Source organism: Daphnia carinata, chromosome 3 (genome assembly GCF_022539665.2).
Source record: "Daphnia carinata strain CSIRO-1 chromosome 3, CSIRO_AGI_Dcar_HiC_V3, whole genome shotgun sequence".
Classification (NCBI taxonomy): domain Eukaryota; kingdom Metazoa; phylum Arthropoda; class Branchiopoda; order Diplostraca; family Daphniidae; genus Daphnia; species Daphnia carinata.
Window position 1 is genome coordinate 11,427,939 of NC_081333.1, and position 23,102 is coordinate 11,451,040.

General features: G+C 42.0%; 1 protein-coding gene across 4 annotated transcripts in view; it reads right to left on the minus strand.

Moving 5' to 3' along the window:
- Nucleotides 1-23,102, minus strand: part of LOC130697404 (dystonin-like) — a 63,404-nt gene that overhangs the window by 28,203 nt on the left and 12,099 nt on the right. For 2 of the 4 annotated variants that reach the window (XM_059494807.1, XM_059494809.1), the window contains 16 exons: nt 18,895-18,984; nt 18,002-18,079; nt 17,448-17,540; nt 11,700-11,863; nt 10,975-11,090; nt 9,928-10,031; nt 9,508-9,723; nt 8,292-8,870; nt 8,062-8,190; nt 7,663-7,902; nt 6,184-6,425; nt 5,756-5,984; nt 4,980-5,674; nt 4,511-4,915; nt 4,248-4,404; nt 3,990-4,073 (listed from right to left, as the gene is read on the minus strand). In XM_059494807.1, the coding sequence (XP_059350790.1) occupies nt 3,990-4,073; nt 4,248-4,404; nt 4,511-4,915; nt 4,980-5,674; nt 5,756-5,984; nt 6,184-6,425; nt 7,663-7,902; nt 8,062-8,190; nt 8,292-8,870; nt 9,508-9,723; nt 9,928-10,031; nt 10,975-11,090; nt 11,700-11,863; nt 17,448-17,540; nt 18,002-18,079; nt 18,895-18,984 (3,621 nt within the window). Of the gene's footprint in view, nt 1-1,200; nt 1,341-2,803; nt 3,026-3,989; nt 4,074-4,247; nt 4,405-4,510; nt 4,916-4,979; nt 5,675-5,755; nt 5,985-6,183; nt 6,426-7,662; nt 7,903-8,061; nt 8,191-8,291; nt 8,871-9,507; nt 9,724-9,927; nt 10,032-10,974; nt 11,091-11,699; nt 11,864-14,193; nt 15,071-17,447; nt 17,541-18,001; nt 18,080-18,894; nt 18,985-23,102 lie in introns of those variants that run through there. The other 2 variants (XM_059494806.1, XM_059494808.1) reach the window with 2 other exon arrangements.

The following is a 23,102-nucleotide window of genomic DNA, read 5'->3' on the forward strand; positions in this document are numbered from 1 at the left end:
CTCTCTTTCTCTCTCTTCGGCGAGAGACAGAAGAAAAAAAAAAAACTAAATTCATCAAACAAGAAAAAAAAAAAAAAAAAAGGAACCCGTAAGGCAATGCGTTGGCGATTGAGGAGGCCGTATAGGGTTACTACACTTATCGTACTACTATATACACCTCAACCCAATAGCACATGTCTCTCTGACATAACCAACGGGATAAAAAAAAAAAAAAAAAAAAAAATGTCCATGGTGTGTATGTGTGTGTGTGTGTGTACGTACCATGGTGAACTCCACCCAATGAGCGTGAGACCTGTGAAGAAAACTGAAGGAGCCACCCCTCCCTATCACACATCCACACCCTAATTCTTTTAAGGTTTTCACCTCTCTAACCCAGCCCTTTATTGCCGTCCTTGTCCAGCATCAAAACTAATGGTGAAATAGCATCTTTAAGACAAAATCATTTTTCTTCTTTTTTTTTTTTTTTTTTTTTTTTTTTTTTTTGAGATTTTCATTTCTCTGCTAAAAAGAAAAAGCCAAAATGGAAATAAATAAAAAATTTCCCGTGTAAAGTAATCAAGAAACCGTGCACGGTTGTGTGGTCATGTGTGCTAGCTACAGCTTGGCTGTACTCCTCCCTTTTCTTTTCAAATGGGGCGGCTGTGTTGGAACACAAGGCGACGAGCCATAAAATGTTTTTCCACCAAAAGAAAACGACGGAGCTGCTGCGCAAGAAGACAGACAACACAACAGAGAGAGAGTAGCGGTGCTGATGGCCTTTTAAGGTGGTGAGCTCTCCCCCCCCCCCCCCTCTCTTTCTTCGTTCGTCCACACACACACACACACACACACACGTATGCATACACTATGTGTCAGGACATATGTGGGGCTGGCTAAACAAAAATTTTCTATAAGCTCAAATTCCCCTTTTTGGATTCTTTTCTTTCTTCTTCCATGACGACAGAGAAGACATCACACATCATCCGTCGTCCCCGTGTCCCCTCTTCTTTTTCTTTCGCTTTATCAGGCCACTTAAATCTGGAATTCTCTCTTTTTCTAGCACGCAATGTTTAGCGCATACGTCTCATACATATAAAAAAAAAAAAGAACGATTGTAAAATACAGTCCAAACAAATAAAACTGAAAGATTAGAAGAGATAAAATAAAAGAAAGAGAGAGAGAGAGAGAGAGAGAGAGATTAACTAACAAGACAACACTTACATTGACGTCTTCGGCGCGTACGGGATGGAAGGCATGTCGTTTTCGTCGTGGCTTTCGTTATCGCTGCTGCCGCCGCACAGGTGCAGCTCGTTCAGGTACGTGTGCAGCACCGGCCTCTCCGCCAGGCATCCAACATCGAACTGTGCGCGCGCGTGTTTTCCCCCACCCCGATTGAGCGTTCCGCGCGTCCAGATGATCCGCGATCCCGGGTTCAGGATTTTAGATGGACGTACAGGTACGTGGGGAAAAAGGGCGCGAGATTGGGGGAGTAAACAGGTGAGAGTGTGTGACAGATGGTGTGTAGTGTTTTGATTTTTTGTTTTTGAAATGGCGGTGCGCGGCAGCGGGTGAAGATGATTGGCGTGAATAAATGCAGCAGACGAAAAAAAAAAAATAAATGGAAAAAAAACAAAACACGATTATAAAAAAAAGCTGTGAGGTTCGTTGGCGAGCTTCGTGATTGAGTAACCGAAGACAGCGGGACAAAATAAACGGAAGGGACGGGGCGGAGAGAAGAAGAGAAAAGGAGAGCGGCGATTTGTGTTTTCTTTGTAATTCGACACTGAATAAAGTGAACAACTGATCGAGTGCCACGACAGCGATCGACTGGCAACAAACTCGTCCTCGCCGAGACACACACACACACACACGGGGGCAGAGAGATAAAATGAAATGTGAAATGAGAGCGCGCTAGCGAACCCCACACGCACGCAGCGGCGGGCGCAAATGGTGGAAGCGCCCTTTTAGCGAACACACAACTCCACCTCGTTTACATTTATGGGCATCAACCAGCAGACTATGCCAAAAAAAAAAAAAACACTCAATTCTTCCCCTTCTCTCCATCTCCTCTCAATCTCCTTCTTTATTCTTCTGTCCATGTCTCTTTTTCTTTTATTCCCTGCGATTGATTTCAAGCTGAGAGTTTTTTCGGTGACACGTTTTAAACCACCTAAAGCTCCTTCTTTTTTCGTTTCGCCCACCTTCTTTTGACTTCTTCCTATTTGGCCCAGTTTTTTTTGTTGTTTTTTTTTTTTTTGTTTTATTTCTCTTTTTCTTTTTGAAATAAATACCGGACTGGCTTCATTTGCATATGTGTATCTGGTGACTTCATTTGCTTTGCGTTGTATCTGGGACTGTGCGTCTGTTGAATTTCTCATTTTTTTTTTTTTTTTTTTTTTTTACAATACGCCGAGATTAATTTAGAAGATTAAAAGCGGAGCCCTTGCTTTATTCCTCAGAAAATGTCTTTCTCTTCGTCTCGACTGTTCCTTTCTTTTTGGGCGAGGGGTGTGTGTGTGTGTGTCTATGTGTCTGTATAGGGGGGGAGGACGCAAAAATGGAGGGGAAATAATTTCGTGATTGTTATCAGATCGGAATGATGGATGGCGTCATCCACAGCTAAAGCCCTTCCTATCTTACGGCCATAGATAATGACGATTTTTTTCCGACTAACGAACGATGTCGTGGTTCGTTTGATTAGATCAACGCCAAACAAAACAAACAATAGCGTAAACAGAAAACTACACCAAACAATAACATCATTACGTAAAAAAAAAAAAAAAAAATATATAAATAAATAAATAAAGAAAAGTGGGGCCATTACCTCAAACTCGTCCAGATCCTGCTGGATCAAATCGTAGAGCTGCTGCAAGCGACGCTGCAGGGCGTCGACCAGCTCTTCGTAGCGGCCGTTGAGGTCGTCCAGATCGCGAGCCACGTACTCGGCCGCTGTGGCCTGACCTCTCGCCCGTCTCACAATTCCATCCCAGCTGGGCTGGAATTCTTCCAGAGCCGTGCGGTAGCTCTTGAGTCGGATGTCGTAGATCTTCATTGTTGTTTTTTTTTTGTTTTGTTTTGTTTGTTTTTTTTTTTTTTTTGCGTGACGATGTTGAGGAGGGCAGTTGCATCGGTTTTTGTTTTGATTCGTTTCGATTTTTTGAGGGGGAGGGCGGACGATTTTGTTTTGGCGGCGTTGGGCGTTGGTTGGTGGGGCAGATGGACATAATTTCGTTGAGCGCGTAGAATATCGGGAGACCAAGGTAAAGGGAAAAAAAAAAAAAAGAGGGGGAGGGCATAAGAGACGGAGGTTAGTAAAGCCACGTTGTTAATTAGCGCGTTGGACAGATTACGAGATAAGAGCATGTGTTGTTGTATGTGTGAGAGAGAGAGAGAGAGAGAGAGAGAGAAACGGAGCGAAGAGAAAGAGAAGAATCATAAATAATCGACAGATTGTAGAAGAGAGAGTTATGTTGATCGTAAAAGAACCGAGAAAATGATTTTCAACATCTACATCGACTGTTTTTCGTTTTTAAAGGTTTTGAAGCGAGTTTTTTTTTTCGGTTATTTTTCAATGGCACAATGATGAATGAAATGACGGCTGTAGGGCGTTGCCTCAGACATGATTTTTTTTTTTTTAAAACATGTTTTTAAGTGCGTGGTGGATAGTGCGCGGGCAGTAAATTGCTCAAGCTGGAGGTGTGAGATTGCGTTAGACATGTTGTGTTGTTCTTTTTTTTTTTTTTTCACGCATTTTTCACGCGTGTCTAGGTGTGGGCCAATGCGGGAAATATGGTCAAGTATTTCTCGCTTTTCTTTTCTTTTTTTTTTTGCTGCCCTTTCTATGTGCGTGTCTTTGTTTGTAAATCAACAAGTGTTATCTGACATGTCATTCACGCGGAATTTCGCCCTTAATCATCGAGATAATAACATCAACCATAACGACAGCGCGGTGATAAACAGCAGCGACTAGGACTAAACAGAGCGCGAAAATGGTTCGAATTCGGTCTTACCTTTGCCTCGCGGATAAGACGCGCTCCGAGAATGTTGGCCTCGTCCATCGACGGTTTCTTGGCCGCCACGCCGTTGTACAGTTTCTAGTAGAAAAATTGGTACGTACGTTAACAACCATTTGACTTTGGCCAACAACAAACAAAGTTTTGAAACGATGACGATTCATTTGTTTTTGCTCATGGCAAGAAAACAATTTTTCGTTTCTTAAATAGGGGGAGAAAAAAAAAAAAAAAAATAAATATTAAACGTTTCAATACCGCCGTGCTCTCCAGCTGGGCTTTGGCCTGCACGCCGTTCTCGACGGGCGGCATTTTGCTGACAGTCTCGCTCATGGCATCCATCCACGTGTGATTGACCTGCGTCATGGCGGTGTACCTCTCCAAGTGCTCGAATGTCGTCTCGCAACTCTGCAGCCTGTTATTTCCGGAATAACATTCAAAATTATGAAATTGAAAAATAAGAAAATTGAATTCCCAGTTTGTTTTTTGTTTTTTTTTTTTGTTTTTGTTTTTTTGGTTACCGTTCGACAACTTGGGTGCAAATGTTGCTCCATCTGGTGACGATCGTCTTGACTTCGGATTCCAGTCGGTCGACGTCCGGGTGTTTACGGATGGTGGCGTTGACGGATTGGCGCGATCTGACCACCAATTGGCGGACAGTGCCCGCTTCCTCGGCCAGCTGGTCGATGACGCCTTGCTGCTCCTGGATGTTTTGCTGCATGTCGACCAGGTCGTCGTGGACCTTGCGCAGAGCGTCCGGCTCGGACGGCATGTTCTCGCAAGAGGCCAACTGGATCTCGAGACGAGACACGAATTTGGTGGCCTCGTCCAGGCCGTTGAGCACGATCTCGGCTCCCTTGAGACGCTCGATGTACAGCTGGGAATTCTGCCAGATCGTGTTCCATTTGGTGATGCACGAGTCCAACCTATCAAAATGAAATTTAGAATTAGAAATCATCTGATGAGAAAACTTCAAAGATAAAATAAGACTTTGTTTGCATCGAGGGCGTCTTCCTCGGGCAGGCGTCCACGTTCTCCTTGGCCGACTCGAGTTCGGGCTGGAGCGACTGCAAATTCGTCTCGAAATGTTTGTGCTCGACCACCAGCTGCTCGAGTTGATCGAGATCTCGGGGCAAAGGAGCCGTGATGCGGCTAGTCAGGGTCCTCTCCGACTCTTCCAATTGGACGAGCAGGGTCGTCAACTGATCGCCGATGGCCCGTTGGCTCAACTCGGGCCGGTTGCCCATAGCGGCGCGCCTCTCGAATTCATCAAACAGCTGGTTGACTTCGTCGATTTCGCGCTGGAGGCGTCGCAACTGCGGGTCGTTCGGGTCTCCCTGCTGCAGGAGTTTCTCCGCGTCCTCGTTGAGCGCTTTGCGGATGGCATCGCGCTGGTCCTTGCCCATGGCCATGAACTGAGACAAATCCCAGCTCTTGACCACTTTGATCGTGGCGAAGATCATGTTCTGACTCATGCGCATCTGCTTCTTCAGCCAAAGGGCTTCGCAACGGTCGTACTGGCGTTTCAAACGCTCGGCGGCTTCCGTGGCTTCGGGATCCGGCGGCGGGATCAAGAGGCACACGCTCGGCACTTGACATTCGACTCCGTTGGTGGTAACGACCTTCCATTTCGTCTTTGACGAGTTATTGACCAATTTGCACACCTCGTCCTTGCCGATAGTGACCTACGAAAGCGAGCGCAAAAACAAAAGAAGAAAATGCTTAGAATTCTTAAGAGAAGACGATTGGTGTTGGATAATACGCACTTCGACTTGTTTGTAGATGCAAATGGACGTGACGGTGATGGGCTGCCGGAGAGACGAGCGTCTCTGTTTGAGAGGGACGACTTCCCGACTACGCTCGTAAAGGGCCTCAACGACGCTGCTGTAATGGCTCAAGTCTTCGCGCAGGTCTTGCATCTCTTTCAAGAGTTTCTCGCCTTCGTCCAGCGTGAATTCGCTCTGGCTGTAGGTGCTATTCAACAGCTGGTCTTGTCTGTCGTAGCGAATAGAGAAAAAAAAAAAAAAAAAAAAAAAAAAAAGAGAAAGATAAAAGGAAACGGTTTCATCAACGTCTTTTCTTGTTCCCTTATTTTTTTTTTTTTTTTTTTTTTTTTGTGGAACAATCGACACACAGCCCGTTAGGAGAAACAGGAGATGACCATCATAGAACAAGCCAAAAAAAAATAACTTACATAATGCACCATTGTTCACATTTTTGGACTTCGGTGAAGAAGTTGTGGTAGACGGCGGCGTGGCGCAGGTGCGTCTCCAGACAGAGCGTCAGCTGCAAGAGCCATTTCCATTGAGTCGACAGCGCCGACATGTAGGCCTCGACACACTTGGAGGCCGGGTGATGTTGCAGCACCAAAGCTTCGCCGCGATCCTGGACGGCGCTCACTTGGATTTCGCGCTTCTCCAGTTCGCTCATCAGCGCCTGTTAGCCATTTTTCACGGCAAAATTTTTCAAAAAATTAATCTCGTGATTTCAAACGCACTCCGACAAAAGATTCACATTTCTTTTTTTTAATTTTGACAATGACCAACGGGTAATTTTTTTTTTCTTTTTTTTTTTTTAAGTGAAGAATAAAAGGGTGTCCAACCTGATATCCCATTCCGAAATTTTGCTAGTCGGTAATGAAGGAAAGATTCAAAAAAGAAGAAAACAGATGCTAATAAATAACACTGGACGTCGAGGTGCATATTGCATTGCATGCAACTAGCTCATTAAGAAAGAAAAAATCGAAATAAATCTCGCCTGGGTGATTAGCCCGGTGGCATTTGACCAAATGTCGGTTTGAATGTTTCCCCCTCCCCCTTTTTTTTTTTTTTTGAATGAAATTAAAACAGAAAAAAAAAACTGGTTGTTGTGGACGTTTTAAGTCTAAACTACAAAAAACACGATTTTTTTAAATCATGATCCGTAATACAGAAACCCCATAGCCAATTCTCCGTTCTTTGGCTTCTTCATCATTTTTACGTTTTAAAAAATAAATCGAATAAAACGAAATTTTAAATCTTATTCCCACCCTTCATTCTAATCTTCGAAAAAAAAAAAAAAAAAAGGGGGAACTCCACCCTGAAAATTAAGTGTGCCGTGCTTTCGGCGTCGTGATGATGATGATGATGATGGAAGGAAGGGACGCGTCAAAAAACCTTCCGGACAAGCCGAGACGGATGAGGGACTTTCACGGTTTGACCGAGGCGGCGACGACGACTGCCGGCGCTCCCGGTGATCCGTCATCAAAAAAAAAAAAAAATAAAACCAACTGGAAATATGTACGTACGCATGTGTCTGTGTGTGAAGACAACAATCTTGTTTTGTTTTTTTCTTTTTCAGCCGGGGCTTTTATCTTCGCTTTAAGCTAACTGGCATTTGATCAAAAAGCATAAATCTCCATATTTTTTTTTTTTTTCCTTACAAAAGGAATCCCAATTTTTTTTTTTTTTTTTTTTTTTTGCACATTGCAACCCCCCGTCTTCTTCCTGTATCCTCAAGGTTATTGGCCAATGAGTCATTGTCCGAAAGGCACTAGCCCAGACAGTTGAGAGATAGAGCGTCAAGGAAGACACCCGCACAAAGGAATCGAATAAAAAAAAAAGGGACCAAACCCCAGTAGACGAGAATTGCATGCTTAACAAAATTTGGCCAGAGAATTGGCAAACTAGGTTACCTCGTAGTATCGTTCAATTTCGGTCACGTTAAGCGACTTGGAGGACCAGTCGCGCGATATCTCAATTTCCTCCTTCTCGTTGAGCCAAATGAGCTCCGTGGTGGCCGACTGGATGAAATCTTGCAACATTTCCAAGTCCGCCAGCCTTTTCTTGCTCGTCATCGACAGCTCGTTGTACGACTTTTGCAGAATGCTCACGTGGTGGACGTAGATGACCGTCTCTTCGCTTTGAAATTTTATCTGTTCACGAACCATCAGCAGACAAAAAAAAAAAAAAAAAAGAAGAAAAGATTTTAAAATCGAGACCCTTTTTCTTTTTTTTTTTTTTTTTTATTTATTTAAATAAAAATATTCTTATTCAAAAAGGAAACAAAAGAGAATGACGCCATTCGTCTTTACCTTATTCGATATGCATTTCTCGACGTTGCTTTGGAATTTATCAACGGATTTATGTTCCTTCAAATGCGATTCCAGTTCGATTTGTACGCTGGGCAGGTCACTACCGTACGCGGCTTTCTCCATCTGCGTCTGTTTATTGGCCAAACCCCACCAAAAGAGGAGAGAGACAAACCCAAAATGATTCATTCAAAAATGCTCAAATCAAAAGAAAACTGATTTGAATAATTTACCAATTTGGTTCGGACCCATTCGGAGCATTCGCGAAGGAAGCGGAAATGCTCGTTGGTTTCGAATAGACGCGCTTCCAGTGAAGAGCGTGACGATCGTCCGGCATCGGGCGAAGTCAGTGAAGGCAAAACTTCGAGCAGTCGAGTCTGGAACACGGCGCGGATGGACTGCCAGCGCTGGTGGATGCGCTGGACGCGCTTATGCAAATCGGCCGTTTGATTGTAGCGGCCATCTTTTAACGCTTGGACGTCGGTGAACATAATCTTGATGGCCTCCTCGACGGCGGCCAGCTCGGCGTTGAGAGCCTCGCAATTGTGCATGGCGTCGCGCGGGTGGAGCCGATCCAGCCGTTTGGCTTCCTCGTCGATTCGAGCTTCGATATCGTCCAGCCGGGCGTCCGATTGTTTGGCTTCGCGGTGCACCTTCTCAGCGATTCGCTGAAGCCGCTCCAGTCGTTCCATCTCCTTGTGGATGGCGGCATCGCGTTCCTGGTGCAGGGCTAACAGCTGGTTCCAGTTGCGTTCGAGAACGTCGGGCCGCAACTCGGGTTCCAGTTTCTCTTCCGTCTCTTCTAGAAATTTCTGTTGCGCCCATAAACCCCCCCCCCCCCCAAAAAAAAAAAAAAAATGAAAAATGCCAGAAAAAAAAAAAAATAAATAATAATAAAACATGATTAGAATGAAACAAATGGATGCCATCGTGAACGCAAAGAATGCCAAACTCTTTCTATCACACTAGCCATCTTCGGCAATCTGGCCATATTCTCTCGGCGTGATTCACGACGGCCCGTCACGATTATATTTTCTCCCCGAAAATGGAAGTTCACAATATGTCGGCCTCATCGGTCCAAAAACGCCGATTATCCAATAATGATAATAATATATAACAACAACAAAAAACATCTTTAAAGCCTCCCCCCCCCCCACACACACACACACACACACATGAGAAGAAGAACAACCCATTAGTTGACCGTTGTGGCCGGGCTTTTTCTCCAGAAAAGAAAAAAAAAAAAAAAAAAAAAAAACTCCTTGACGAGGGGTCAAAAGGGCCTGTTTAAAACGGATGTCTGACTATTTTTTTTTTTTTTTGTCTTCTTTTTAAAAGAAAAGGCGGGCCGTCACAAGGAACGACAAACGACAGCCACCATTAAAAGTAGAGAGAGAGATGGATGTTTTTTTTTTTTTTTTATGTCGTTTAAAGATTGTTGTTAATCACCTCAATGTCCTTGTAGAGTCGGGTGATGTGCTGCTTCTCTCTAAGGCGTGGCGGCACTTCATCCGTCCGGAATCGGTTCGACTCCAGGGCCAGCTTCTTGACCTCGATGAGCGTGTTGGGGAAAGTGCGGTCTTGCATCAATAGCGTGCTCTCGCGGATCCAAACATGCAACGAGCTCGACAGTTCGCGGTACTCGCTGTATTTCCGCTGCGTCTCCTGCAATTCATAAAATGCGCAAATCCGCGATGAATAAAATATGATACGTCATTCCTCCATTTTTTTTTTTTTTTTTTTTTTTTTTTTTTTTTTTTCAAATCTCGTTTGAATCGACATGCCATTGCGCCGTTAAGCCAAAGAAATTCGTTATTTCTTTTCTGGAAAAAAAAAAAAAAAAAAAGGAACAAATGAATTCGCACTCACCGGATCGTAGAGTGGGTGTAAGGCCGGTGGGTTGGGGAACACGTCGTAGAGCGACGAAATGTACGTAATCAGCGATTTCTCGTCCGGTTCGGGGGTATCGACATCTGACAGGAAAAGGAAGAAAAACACGACAAACAAAAAACGTGAATAAAATTTTAGATTTCAAATCAATCATCGAACAAAGACGAACAAATTAAGGGGGGGGGGGGAAATAAAGTCTACTGACGAAGATAATTGTTGTCCTCATTTCTCAACCTACTCTCCCCATCATTTCTTTTCCAAAAAAAAAAAAAAAAAAAAAAAAAAAAAAAAAAGAAATGAAAAATATGAAATTCTAGTCTGCGAAAGAAGTTATTGGAACACGACGGACGCGGCGGTATATATGCTGGTTGGTTCGTGAGTCATGGAACAACAACACAGCACGGCCTTGCCCTCAACAATCGATGCCTTTAGGGGGTCATCTTATGCGCTTATCCCGGGGGTCGTTAGAAGAGGCCCCGCAGGAGGGCGGACGCCAGGTCCATGTAAGGAGCTTCCAATGCGCTACCTTAAAAAATACATCTATATGTATAATATCCTCTACACAATAGCTAGCCAAATTCTGTCTGTTTTCTCCTTCTCTTTTTTTTAGTTTGCCATCGAATTTTTTTTTTTTTTTTTTTTTTTTTTTTTTTTTTTTGAAATGCAATTTTTATTTTGACAAAATAGACGGCGCTGGTTGCGCATGGTTGCAATCCATTTCATGCTGTATCCGGATGCGTTCATAAATCATGATCAATTTCTTTCTTTTTTTTTGATTTTTTTTTTTTTTGAAAGGCTTTATTCCATGACTTCATTGTCGGTTGCCGACTTTTAGGGGACTCCTAAACGACTAACTCCCACGTTATCACGCATTTTTCTTTTTTTTTTTCTTTTTCGTGAATTTCTTTTTATTCTTTATTTCATTTTTTTCTTTTTTAAACCAGATTTTTTTTTTTTTTTCTCACGAGTTGCTTTTTTCTTTAAGTTCTACTTTTTTGCCGAAATAATGTTTGCGTATCAGCTTACCTTCGGGATCGAGAAGTCGTGTCACGCCGTATTCGCGCTCGACAACATTGAAGGCGGATTCGAGTCGGTCGCGGATACCGCGATTTTTCAAGGAGCGCCAATCCACTAAATCAGGTCTGCCAAAAATGAAAAGAAAAAGAAGAATAAGTTAAGACCAAGTTAAAAGCGATGGGGTATGCGTGCGGATAAGTTGTCTAGAAATAAGAAAAAAAGGGATAGAGAAGGGAGCCGCTACAATTTGATGAATATTTCATAAACAATCAAAGTTCCATTCGTGACGTTGGTTTTACACGGAAACATTTTGGGCTGCGTGTGACGGATCGGTTAACGTACGCAACGCTAGAGGATATTTTCAGAATGTTCAAAACAACAACAACAACAACAACAACTGCAGCAACAACAACGGTGTGTGCCGGTGTCATGACACCGCCATTTGTTTGTAACTTCTTTGTCAGTGTTAGCACTCTCGTCTATAGGTTTTAATCAATTGACGTGTAAAAAAGAAGAAGGCGAGGATCGATGATCCATGCGCTTCGCGATTGTACGTGTCCTCGAATTTGTTTTCTTATACGAGAGGTGGGAGTGTTGATGGATTCGATGTCTGATCCGTCAACGGGCAAATGTTTTTTTTTTTTTTTTTTTTTTTTCTTCCGATCGGGAAGGAAAATTAAAAAAAAAAAAAGGCGATAGATAAAAATATAAGGAGAAATCAGAAGAAACTGCACCTGTTGCGGTGGATAATAGCGTTGAAAGCCAGGCCGTCTTTCCACGATGAGGTGAAATCCTTGACGCGGACACCGGGGTACTTGGCCGTGGTGCGCTGGGCCCATCGCAAGAGGGCTTCGCGGGCCGTCAGCGATTCGTCCTGTCCCACCATGATGTCCGATATCTAATCAACAAAACAAATACACACACACACACACACACACACACAAAAAAAAAAAATAATTAATTAAAAATGTCAAATTCACATCGTTAACATGTTGAATAAAAAAAATAAAAATAAAATTGATTACGCTTGAGATAGAACAACGCCCATCATCTAATCATTAGAATAAAACAAACAAAATTCTTAATCATCATCTAAACAAATTTAAAAAAAAAAAAGAAAATCCTTTGCATAGTTATTAATATTTTAGACGGGCCATGAGGGAACTATGACTCACATGGCTGCCGGCGGGGAACACGGGTTGACTAAGAAAACATTTTCACACCGTTAAAACATAAAAATGTAAAATATACATAGAAAAAAAAAAAAAAATATGAAGGGGAATCCGCGTTCCATCGTCTCAAGTATCCCATCATGTCTTTATATGGGACAACTGTCTCCCCCCCCCCCCCTCCTCCTCTTCTGCCAGATAGAGCCGACAAGGAGAAAAAAAAAAAAAAAGAAATGAACAACAGTCAAGTTTTGAATCTTAAAAAAAAAAAAAAAAAGGCTCGTGTGTAGGACACAAGAAATTGAGATGGAATTTCTTTATTTTCCTCGATTTATTCAAATGCTGTTTGAATGAAACTGGACAGGACGTGCTACTATTCACATCGGGTGGCGCACCAAACGGTTTGGGGCGTTCGATTTTCCAACTGAACGAACAGTGGGGGGTGCGTGAGCAAGTGAACAGCAACCGAAATTCATTTGAAATCTGAACGAAAATATAAAAAAAAAAAAAAAAAAAAATGCCCAACGGTTGTCCACCAAAACATAACACAATCTTTTCAACAACTCCAACGCTTCGAGGCTTACGCACAACATAATATTTAGTGATCCTCTCTCTCTCTCTCTCTCCCTCCTCGTATGGAAACTCGACAACCAAAAAGAGATGAATAATTAGAAAGAAAAAAAGGGGGAAACCTGTCTGCGCATTAATGATGACGAATGGGATGGTATTATTAGCATGAAATCTTATTACTGAATGTAGATTTATTTCGATGAAAATGGGAAACAAAGGTCATCATCAAAAACGGACAGGTTTTGTCCCATTTCTTTTAAAAACGCCTCATGGCTACCTTTCTCTAAATGTACCAACAGCAACCGTGTTCAACATAATTTTTGCGACTCTTTGACTCGTTGGCCGCCCACTAAACAAAGTGGCCGGCCGTCATCAGACATAGTTTCACCGTTTATGGCCATCATATACTCCCCTCTTTCTTACAACGTCTGATGGACACGGTCATCTTGAACTCGAGGGCTCAAGACAAACATAAAAGACCAGAAAAAAAAAAAAAAGAAAAAATGGCGTTACATTTTATAACCACACGTAATAGTGGCACAAAACAAGAGCACAACAGCTGCTAACGTCGAGCAACATCGACAGGTGACCTCATCGATAATTTTTTTTTTTTTTTTTTGGGTGGGATGCCCAAAAACAGACGGATGACGCCATCATTCCCACACGTTGTCTTTTCTTCTTCTCTCTTTGTGCGAGCGATGCGTAATGAACAAGAACATTTTCTCTTTTTCTTTTCATACATTATCAGATGTTATTTTGGGCGGGTGCCGGCGAACAAAAAATTTCGTTTTTCTTTATAAAAAAAAAGGTGGTGATGTTGGCCATAGCTCTGTGCGTCTTATCTCTTGTGCGTGAAAAGCTGAAATATAAAGCGACGGAGAGTGAAGTAAAAAAAAAAAAATAAATAAAAGAGATGAAAGTAAAGAGAAGCAAAAAAGAAAATTGTGATTTCTTTTTCTTTTTTTTTTCGTTGAAGTTCTATTGAAGCAAAACCCGAAACGGCTGTTACATCGTTAACTTGTCAAAATAGCATATATTTCGGGAGGAGGGGGGTTGAGAAATAAGGAGGAGCAGAAAGGGCGGCAGGGTTATGATTTGAATATGTCGGTGACAGGTGAATTGCAGTGCAACGAAGTGCGTAGATAATTCTATAGATTTTGTTTTTTTTTTGTTTTTTTGTAAAAGAAAGAAATGGGCGGAGGTCAAGTGCCGTCACAGGTCGCGGATAAATGGCGCCCCTCCAAATGAAAAGTTACAACGTCGAGAAGAGGGCAAGAAAAAACAAAACAAAAAAAAACGTCTTCGCAGTGAGTGATTTTGGGTTTGTTTCAAAATTTTCTGAACAAAGACGAACGATGACGGGCAACGACGGCGCAGAATTCCGAGACAAACGAGCGAATCGTGAGTGGAACGTTCAGAAGTGAACCGACCCCAATTCCCCCTGTTGCAACGTTCGTGTGCGCGTACAAGTCACTCACGGATTAACTACCTTGGATCGTTTAAACGACGTCGAATGATGTTCAACAGGAGCGGGCCGATGGTAAGTAATGGCCGGGACTGGCACACGTTCCTCGTAAAGTGAAGCGTCACGTTCCGAGGTGCCGTAGGGCGACGGCGATTGAAAATAGCCCGGACGGCCATAGCCGCCGTCGTCGAAACGGTTGACGTTCTCCGTCATGGCCCGCTGTTCTCCGCGGGTAATGGTCGTCGTCTGGCGGACGACCCGCGTCGTGACGCGACGAACGCCAGACTTGCGGGCCGTCCGCTCGCTTTCGGTCGTGTCGTCGCGGACGTGCGTCGTGACGTGCTGACGGCGCAGGACCGTGTGGACATCGCCGTCCATCTCCATGCGTTCGGCCAGCCGGATGGCGTCCACTTCCGTCACGACGCCGCCCGTGGCTGCGCTTCGCTGCGACCTCCTCTCGTTGAGCGCATCCGTCCCGCACCAGCCGCTCCGCCCAGCCATTTCCTCTGCTGGACGTTGTACTCTTTTTTTTTTTTTTCTTTTTCTTTCTTTCTTTCTTTTCTTTTTTAATCCAGGCCGGTTGTGCTGTACTAGTGTACAGTTGCGTGTGCCCAGCAGGCGAAAAACAAAACAAAACAAAACAAAAAAAACGACGGAAAAATTCCGGCAGCTGGAAACAATGGAGGGTGTTTTGCGTGTTTTGACCGGTCACTGGACAGAATTTACGACTCGCTCTTCACACCCGTCCAATTGGGAAGGACCGAAATTGAACGCAATCGTCCGCAACTGATGAAAATGCAACCGGATTGCTGCCGTGCGCCCCTGACCGACCGAACCCAACACGAACCAACCAACCACTGTCGACATACACACACACTCTCTCTCTCTCTTTCGCTCTGTGTGTGTGTGTGTGTGTGTGTGTGTGTGTGTGTGCGAGATTACCACAACAGAAAAAGAGAGAGAAAAAAAAAAAACTTTTCTTTTATGCTGTTAAAAAAAAAAAAAAAAAAAAAAAAAACTTTCTGGGCCCTTGGTCCGTTTTCCCGATCCCCAAAAATGGGAAACGACTGGAGAATTCGCCTTTTTCCCGATTCTCTCCAAACGTTTCGGGTATTTTTTTTTTTTTTTTTTTTTTTTTCAAATGAGTTTCAAACAAATCAAATGAAAACGAAAATTCCACATTTGACACAAACACAGTGACGACGGACGCGACCCAAAGACACACACACACACATACACACGCACAAGAATAAAAGGCGAAAGAGAACGCAAGACTCGATGGAAACGACCTCCTCTACGCCACTTTCACTCCTCCCGACTGCCGTACTCCCCCGAACCAAACAAGCTGCAATCCCGAAAATCTCTTTTCTCTCTCTCTCTCTCTCTCTCTCTCTTGTTACCATTCTCTTCTATTTTGAAAAATAAAAAATGTTGGAAAACGCCCCGAAGCGATGCACCGGCTTTTTTCTCTCTCTCTCTCTCTCTACTCGCCTGTGTTTAGAATAAACACTGGAAAAGGAGAGGAAAAAAAAAAAAAAAAAAAAGAATTGGGTGGAATATACGAGAGTAGAAAAAACACACAGAGAAAAGAGCACACACACACACACTACACACCCATGGAACACGGCAGCTACAAAACAGAAGAGGAACGTGGCCAGATTTCTCAAAATCATGACCATATATGTGGAATCAAATACGCGCCCGTCCCGTTCGCGCAACTCCGCATTTATTTTTTGTTTTGTTTTGTTTTGTTTTTTCTCCTTTCTTGTCTTGGAATGTTTTATGCTGGAAAACCAAAAAAAAAAAAAAAAAAAATGCTACACGGTTTTCGCACACGCGTGAAGAATAGCGCATTTGTTTCGTGTAAGCTGTTCCAGGTATCTCGCAATTGAACAGGATTGTTACCCATCATCGTCGTAAAAAAAAAAAAAAAGAAAAAAAAATACGAAATTCGATCATTTCCCAAAATATTTCCCTCTTTCTTTCTTTTTTTTTCGATTTTAATGAGCTTAAGTTCGTGGCCTCATACGTCAAACAGGTGAGGGTAACATTACGAATTCCAGGCGAGCGCGCGCGCGCGCGCGCGCTGTGGCGTGACTACCAAAGTCCAGAAGAGAAAAAAAAAAAAAGGGGGGGGGGGGGGGGGGGGGGATCGTTGATTGACGCAGAAAAAAAGGAAAAAAAATGTACACCAAAAATAAATACGACAAAGAGAAAAACAAAACTAAAGGAAAATGTCAAACTCATTCCCAATTGTGGATCGAAATAAATGGGCGAAATGCTGACCAGTTAAAGAAAATAGAGAAAACTGGTTTGATTTGTTTTCCCATCTCATTCTCTCTCGACTTACACACAATCCATTCATTTTCTTTTCAAAAGGTAAAAATTAGAAAAAAAAAAAAAAAATCACAAAAAAATGTTTATGTCGGGGAATTTTTATGTAAAAACCGCACCAGTATGGAAATGTTTTCTACCTTAAAGAATGCGAACCTGGATTAACTGCAACTCGCTTCGGCTCCTGTTCTCTCCCCCCCCCCCCCCCCCCCCCGTCTCCACTATCGTCTTTGTCAAACGCCGGCATCATTGAAAATGTGATCCACAGGCAGAGAAGCTCAACATATTTATGTTACGGGATTACACGTTTTACGTTTGGCTGGGAGAGGGGGGGGGGGGGGGGAGAGACGATAACAACTGTCGTAAGATCTCTATGATATTTCAAAAACAAACCATACACGGGCCCCTTTATCGAATGTCGTCAGTTGATGTGCGCTCCATTTGTCAAAAGTATTACGAAACAACGTAACGAATATGCGTTATTTACACGGTGTTTAGCGTTGGAGAGATTATGGTTTTACGTTTCCATGGTTTCTATCACATTCCTCGCCTGTTATTTTTTGGCCTTTTAATTTCGATCTTATTCTCGGTGTGAGCGAGCGATAACAGAAGCCAATAATGCTTTAAACCGCAACTGGATGGCGCTAGTTGTTGTTTGTTTTGACCGTACGTGTTTCCCGATTTTCTATTGCGTTTAACCGTATGGTCTAGAGGAGGTGGGGAATGGACTGCTATTCTTCCATTTCTCATACCAAACAGTTATAGCACGTGACGTCAACCGATAAAAATGCAAGACGTTGTTTGTGTTTGCTTTCCCTTATCTAATCGATGGTTCCCTTATGATCTCTTTGGTTGTTAGTTTTCAATCACAGCCACCAAGAAATTTCAAACAACGAACAATTGAATAAAAAAAAAAATAATAATAATAATCGAATAGACTGTACCTGGAAATGGAGAATGATGGTCCATATCAGACCGAGGGTCAGCTTCGGGTTGCTATCGACGATATCTTCGGCGCGGATGTTGACCAACTTGATCTGCATAGACGAACATAACCAAGTTAGAAAAGAAAACACATCAAAATGTAAAGAAAAATCTGAAACTTTGAATACATTTTTTGTTTCCAACAATAAAAAAAAAAAAACGAAAACAATTTTCGTGTGGTTTATTTTTATAAGACTATCTAAGGCGATTGAAAAAAATTCAGCGTCGTCATTGTAAGACTGCCAGACCTATTATTTCCCGTTTTATTAACGTCCTACCAAAGAGTTTCAACCACAAGTATTTTATTTATATTTATTTATTTTTATTTTTTTTTTTTTTCAAAAAGGAAAATGTTATTATTTATTCTTTTGCCTTTGTTATTGTTGGATCCTGTCAGTGTAAAAACCGAACATGGAGAAAAAGGCGATTAAGGCAAAGCATTTTTTTTTTTATTTAAACCAAACTCCGTCATCAAACTCTTCTTTCGGAGAAAAAAAAAAAAAAAACACTTTACCTTGCGATAGCGCAGATAATCGAGCGACGTCTGGACGTTCTGCAACATGTGGAATCGCATTTGACCTCTTTCGCGCGGCTACACACAAATAGAAAAAGAAAAAAAATTAGAATCCAAATAAATTCCAGTCAATTGGGCATTTTGGGGCGACATTTGGAAAAACAGATTGAAATCGCTGCTGTTGTTTCAGGGTGTCGACGAATCGAAATATCGCCCAAAAATCAGATAGTCCCCCCCCCCCCATTCAGTGGAAATGAAGGTTTATCGTTCACCGCCGCGCTGATTTTAATCATATTTTATATCCTCCCACAAAAAAAAAAAATAAATAAATAAATAAGGAATTCAGATGATGAGACAAAGAGGGAACCGATAGCATCACGTCCACATTTCTCTCTCCGATTTTTATCATTAAAAAAATATAATGCGAGACGATCTTTTACGGCCAAGACGAGATGTGGCGCTATGCCTCTGAAAGGAAATCGGTCAACAACAGCAACAAAAAAAAATCAATATTCACGAAGAAGAAAGAAGAAAAGCTCATTTTTTTTTTTCTACTCGTTTTTGCCCTCCACGTGAGCCAACACAACAATAACCTCAGAGAGGGATAGAGAGAGAGAGAGAGAGAGAGAGAAATGGGAACAGTACAATCCAAACGGGCCGGCGCCTGGACCCAAATACGGTCATCGTGATTAGCGAAACACAACAAACGCAACGGAGAGCGAGAGAAAACTGGCAAAAGACGCCGATAAATAACGACAATAGGACAGGATTCTTCGTTGGCCGTGTTCATCCATTCCACCAAAAATCAGTTCCTTATGTGTCTCTTTTTGTCTCTTCCATTCCATTTTAGTACGAGATGGATGAAACAGATAAGCCAATATAAAACAACGTACCAGGTGATCGCCGGAGAGGACTTCCAGGAGCGAGACGAGATTGTGTCCATCGCGCAGGTCTTCGAAGAGGTCGTCGACACGACGTCCGATCTATCATTAGAGAAAAAAATTATTATTATTATTAATCATAAATAAATATACAATCATTTCATCGGTGAATTAATAATAATGCATTCAATATGGGGTGGGGTTCTAAACTAATGAGACGTTGGAGGGAGAAAATGCCTTCCATAAAAGGTCATGTCTACACACACACACACACACACACACACAAAAGACGACCGATGCGATCATCGTGATCCATTGGAACTCGCTGGACGGATGAATGATTCACGACGGATGAAAAGAAGGCAGAAAAAAAAAAAAAAATATGTCTATCGGCTGCTGCGGCGTCGTACCAGCAGTGGCGGTATGGCATCATCGAATGACTATCGTCTGAGTCAGACACCACGAAAGAAAAAAAAAAAGAAATGATGGATCATTTAAACAAAAAATAAAAAATAAAATTCAATATGAGCCCACACAGACACGTAAGATGGCGTTAACGGTTTCAACCCCAACTTGTTTCTTTTCTTTTTCGTCATAATAAATAACCACTTCTCTCTTTTTTTTTTTTTTTGCACGCGCGCGCCCGTATGTATCCAACCTATTGAGGAAAATCTTTTCGGCCATAACGGCCGTGCGCTTCTTTTTTTTTTCTTCTTCTTCTTAACGCGCTACATACATCACGCGTCGTCATAAATTAGGACTGGTGCATTCATCTATTTTCTTCTTCTTCTTCTTTCTTTCGACTCATTTCCTAACGCGCACCAGTGGCCGTAGATGGTCAGGCAGTCACACGTATTAGACGTCAAGCAAGAGAGAGAGAGAGAGAGAGCGCCAAAATAAATAAACAAACGAGCAAACATCGTACAAACAAACGTATCCAATTTTTCAACTAGCTCCAGGTGCCAAACCAGGTGACAACGCCTCTTCACCTTTTCTTTCTGAACCATAAAAGAAATTAAAAGAAACAAAAAACAATCCGATGGCCTACTAACTTTGTGCCGAACGCGCATTCCTCTCGAAAAAGAGAAAAAAAAAAAACTTCTAAAGAGATAAAGATTTGCCGACTAGTTCTCAACAATCAACTCGAAGATAAGAATACATTTTAAGAAAAACAAAATACGATAAAGACCAGTTTCAATTTTTTTTTTTATTTATTTTTTTTTTTTTGCTTCTGTTGTATTCCATTTTCTAAAATGGCCCAAGCCGCACAAAAGGAACCTTGTGAAGGACGCGCACACCTTAATTCTTAAGTTCTTCGATTTATTTACTATTCATTTTTTATTTTAGTGATACAACTAGTTCTGTTGGCTAGTTCGTGTTGTTCATCTCTCCGTGCGAGCGGAATAAATAAAGATGATGGTTAACAACCTGTTGAATCCCCCCCCCCCCACCATTTTTGAATAGACCAACCAAGAGGAGAGACAACACGAAAGAAAAAGGTGCTTGGGTATTCGATAATAAAGAGTGGCACATCCGTGGCGCACACCGTGAGTCGTTCATTTCTTTTTTTTTCTTTTTTTTTTTTTTTTTCAACATCGTACTCGAAAACGTGTCCCGCTTGTGTGTATCTTCCAACCACTTTGGCTTTGTGAGTCCATCGCATTGTCAAGCCAATACGGTAGAAATGACGATGAGATTACAAAAAAGAAAAACAGAAATTCCATATGTAAAATAAATGACAGCATCCCCACACGATCACGAGAATCCAATAGCCACACCCAACTGAAATTCACGCCAGCGGAATTACATGAAATCATCCATATAACGGTGTGTTGCAACACGACCCGTGACAGCAAACCTTTCTCCCCACCAAACAAAAACAAAACCGGTAGATAGAATTCGATTGGGCCGGTTGTATAAATTAACGGAGGAGTATGAAAGAAAAGAAGCGATCCATCTCTATCACAGGGTCATCCCGGTCCGTCATCGACGACCCCGCAAAGTCCAGCCGAAAAAAAAAAAAAAAAAAAAGCTTCCCACAACCAGGAAATGTGTAACTTTATAAATATATATTCAAATGTTTGAATACGATGCCGCCATCGATGGGAATCTAGCCAAAGATAATTCCCCCCTCCTCCCATCTGGCACGCGTGCACTTTTCACGCACCTTCTTTCTTCTACGTAGAGCCGCTTCAATCCATTCATCTGATAACAATCTTCTCTTCTTTTTGTTTTTCCACCCATCTTTCCTACTGTATTTTCTATTGAATCGTATTTCTTTTCTACTAAATCAATCTTGCTGCATTTTCATTTTAAACCTACACAACAACAGCGAGAGAATTTCATCCCACACACAGCATCTCATGTCCCCACAGCACATCCGCCCGGAGCACACACACACACACACATAGACACACAAAAAAAAAAGAAGTGGCATGATCTCACGCAAAGCTCAATCGAGTGGGTACAATCGTTTGGTGTGTGTGTGTGTGGTATTATATATTAGCAGGCGTGGCTGTGTCGTGTCGCGCTTCAATGGCTGATCGAATTCTATTCCCCCTCCTCTATCGTGTGTTACACATGTAACAGGTAAAAATATATATATATGAAAAAAAGGGCAATATAGGGGAGGAGTGCTACCACTGACGGCACATCAATAAGGATCTGGTTTATCTTTTATTTTTATTTTTTTGCTCGTTTGCTTGTGTATATTTACACGTATACAAGTAATTGGCGCTGGTATTTGAATTCGAGGGGGGGGGGGGGAGATGTATAGTGTTGATAGACAAGATTCGAATAGACGGGGCGTTGAAAAAAAAGAAATGGCAACCATCCCAAAAAAGGGGTTGGAAGAAACAAACAAATGATGAATATTCCCAATTCGAAAATGGCCAGTCCCGAAAACGAGCAATGTTTTACACAAGGCGTGTGTGTGTGCGTGTGTGTTTCCTTTCAATCGCCCACCCCCCACCACGTCTGCGCCGATGATGTCACCTCGCAAAAAGATGGCCTGAAAAGTGTGTACACGTTTCCTGTTTCCAATTCTCTTTCTTCCGCCTTATCAACACTAGACATCATAACAATAGAGTCGCTCTTTTTCTCGTTTTGTTTGCGGGGTTGTTTTTCCTTTTGTCGCCCTTCCTTTTACGGTCGTTATCAGTTGCCTTCTTTCCCACCCTTTTTTGGCGGCATCGAACGCAAATTTTCAAAGTTTGTTTTTAAGCCACACACGGGGGGAAAAAAAAGAGAAAGAGGACAATTCTAGATCATAACAAGTGACGACAAAGCAAAAATGTAACACGTATTCTCGTACGTGGTGTTGACGAACAAAGAAAGAAGAACGGACGTCAATTCACAAATAGAAAATGAAACAAAAGAAGGCCTAAATTTCGGATAATAATAGGAATAAGAAACAAGAGTGAAAAGCGTAGAGGACGATGACAACAGTAATGATAATAAATGGGGGGACGAATTATTAAAACAAAAAAAAAAAAAAAATTAGAGCAAAAGAATGAAAGCGTCCCTTATGGCTTCCATATCTCTGACGTTCTCGAATTACGTAACATCTTCGGAGAACATTAAACATTATTATCGCTGTCTTTTTGTTGCATGCCCATCTATATTTTCTTTTTTTCCTGGAAGAGGGCATGTGTCATCCATTTTTCTACGCATATCTAACTCATCCACCCCCTTAAAAAAAAAAAAAAAAATAAATATGACTTCATGGGGCGCGTGCGCGATTAAATAAAAACGATGTGACGTGGAAAAAGAAATATCACTTTGTTAAGTGGGGGGCCAGAAGGGGAAAAAAAAATGGCAATTGAAAACATTTTTTCTTTTATTGTTGTTCTTTTCTTCGTTTTCGTTCACGTTTGGACGAAAATACCATTTCAATATCACCCCCTGGGGGTTGAAGAAGAGACCTCACACGGAGCTACAACGTTACGTATGGCAACCCTCGTGAAATCAACAAAAGGTAAAATATATAAATGCCACTCTAAAAAAAAAAAAAAAGACTGTCGTTTTTTTTTTTCTCAATAGAAAAATAGAAATCCTTTTGAATAGTTTTTTTTTTTTTATTTAAGCCCAAATATTCAAATGTATCAAGATATGAAGGCCGCCTGTCACTTTCATCGAGTCGGACATAGGGGAAGAGAATTGAACGATTTAAAAAGAAAAAGTTGAAGGAGTTTTTAGTTGTTTACTAGGTGGCAACGTGA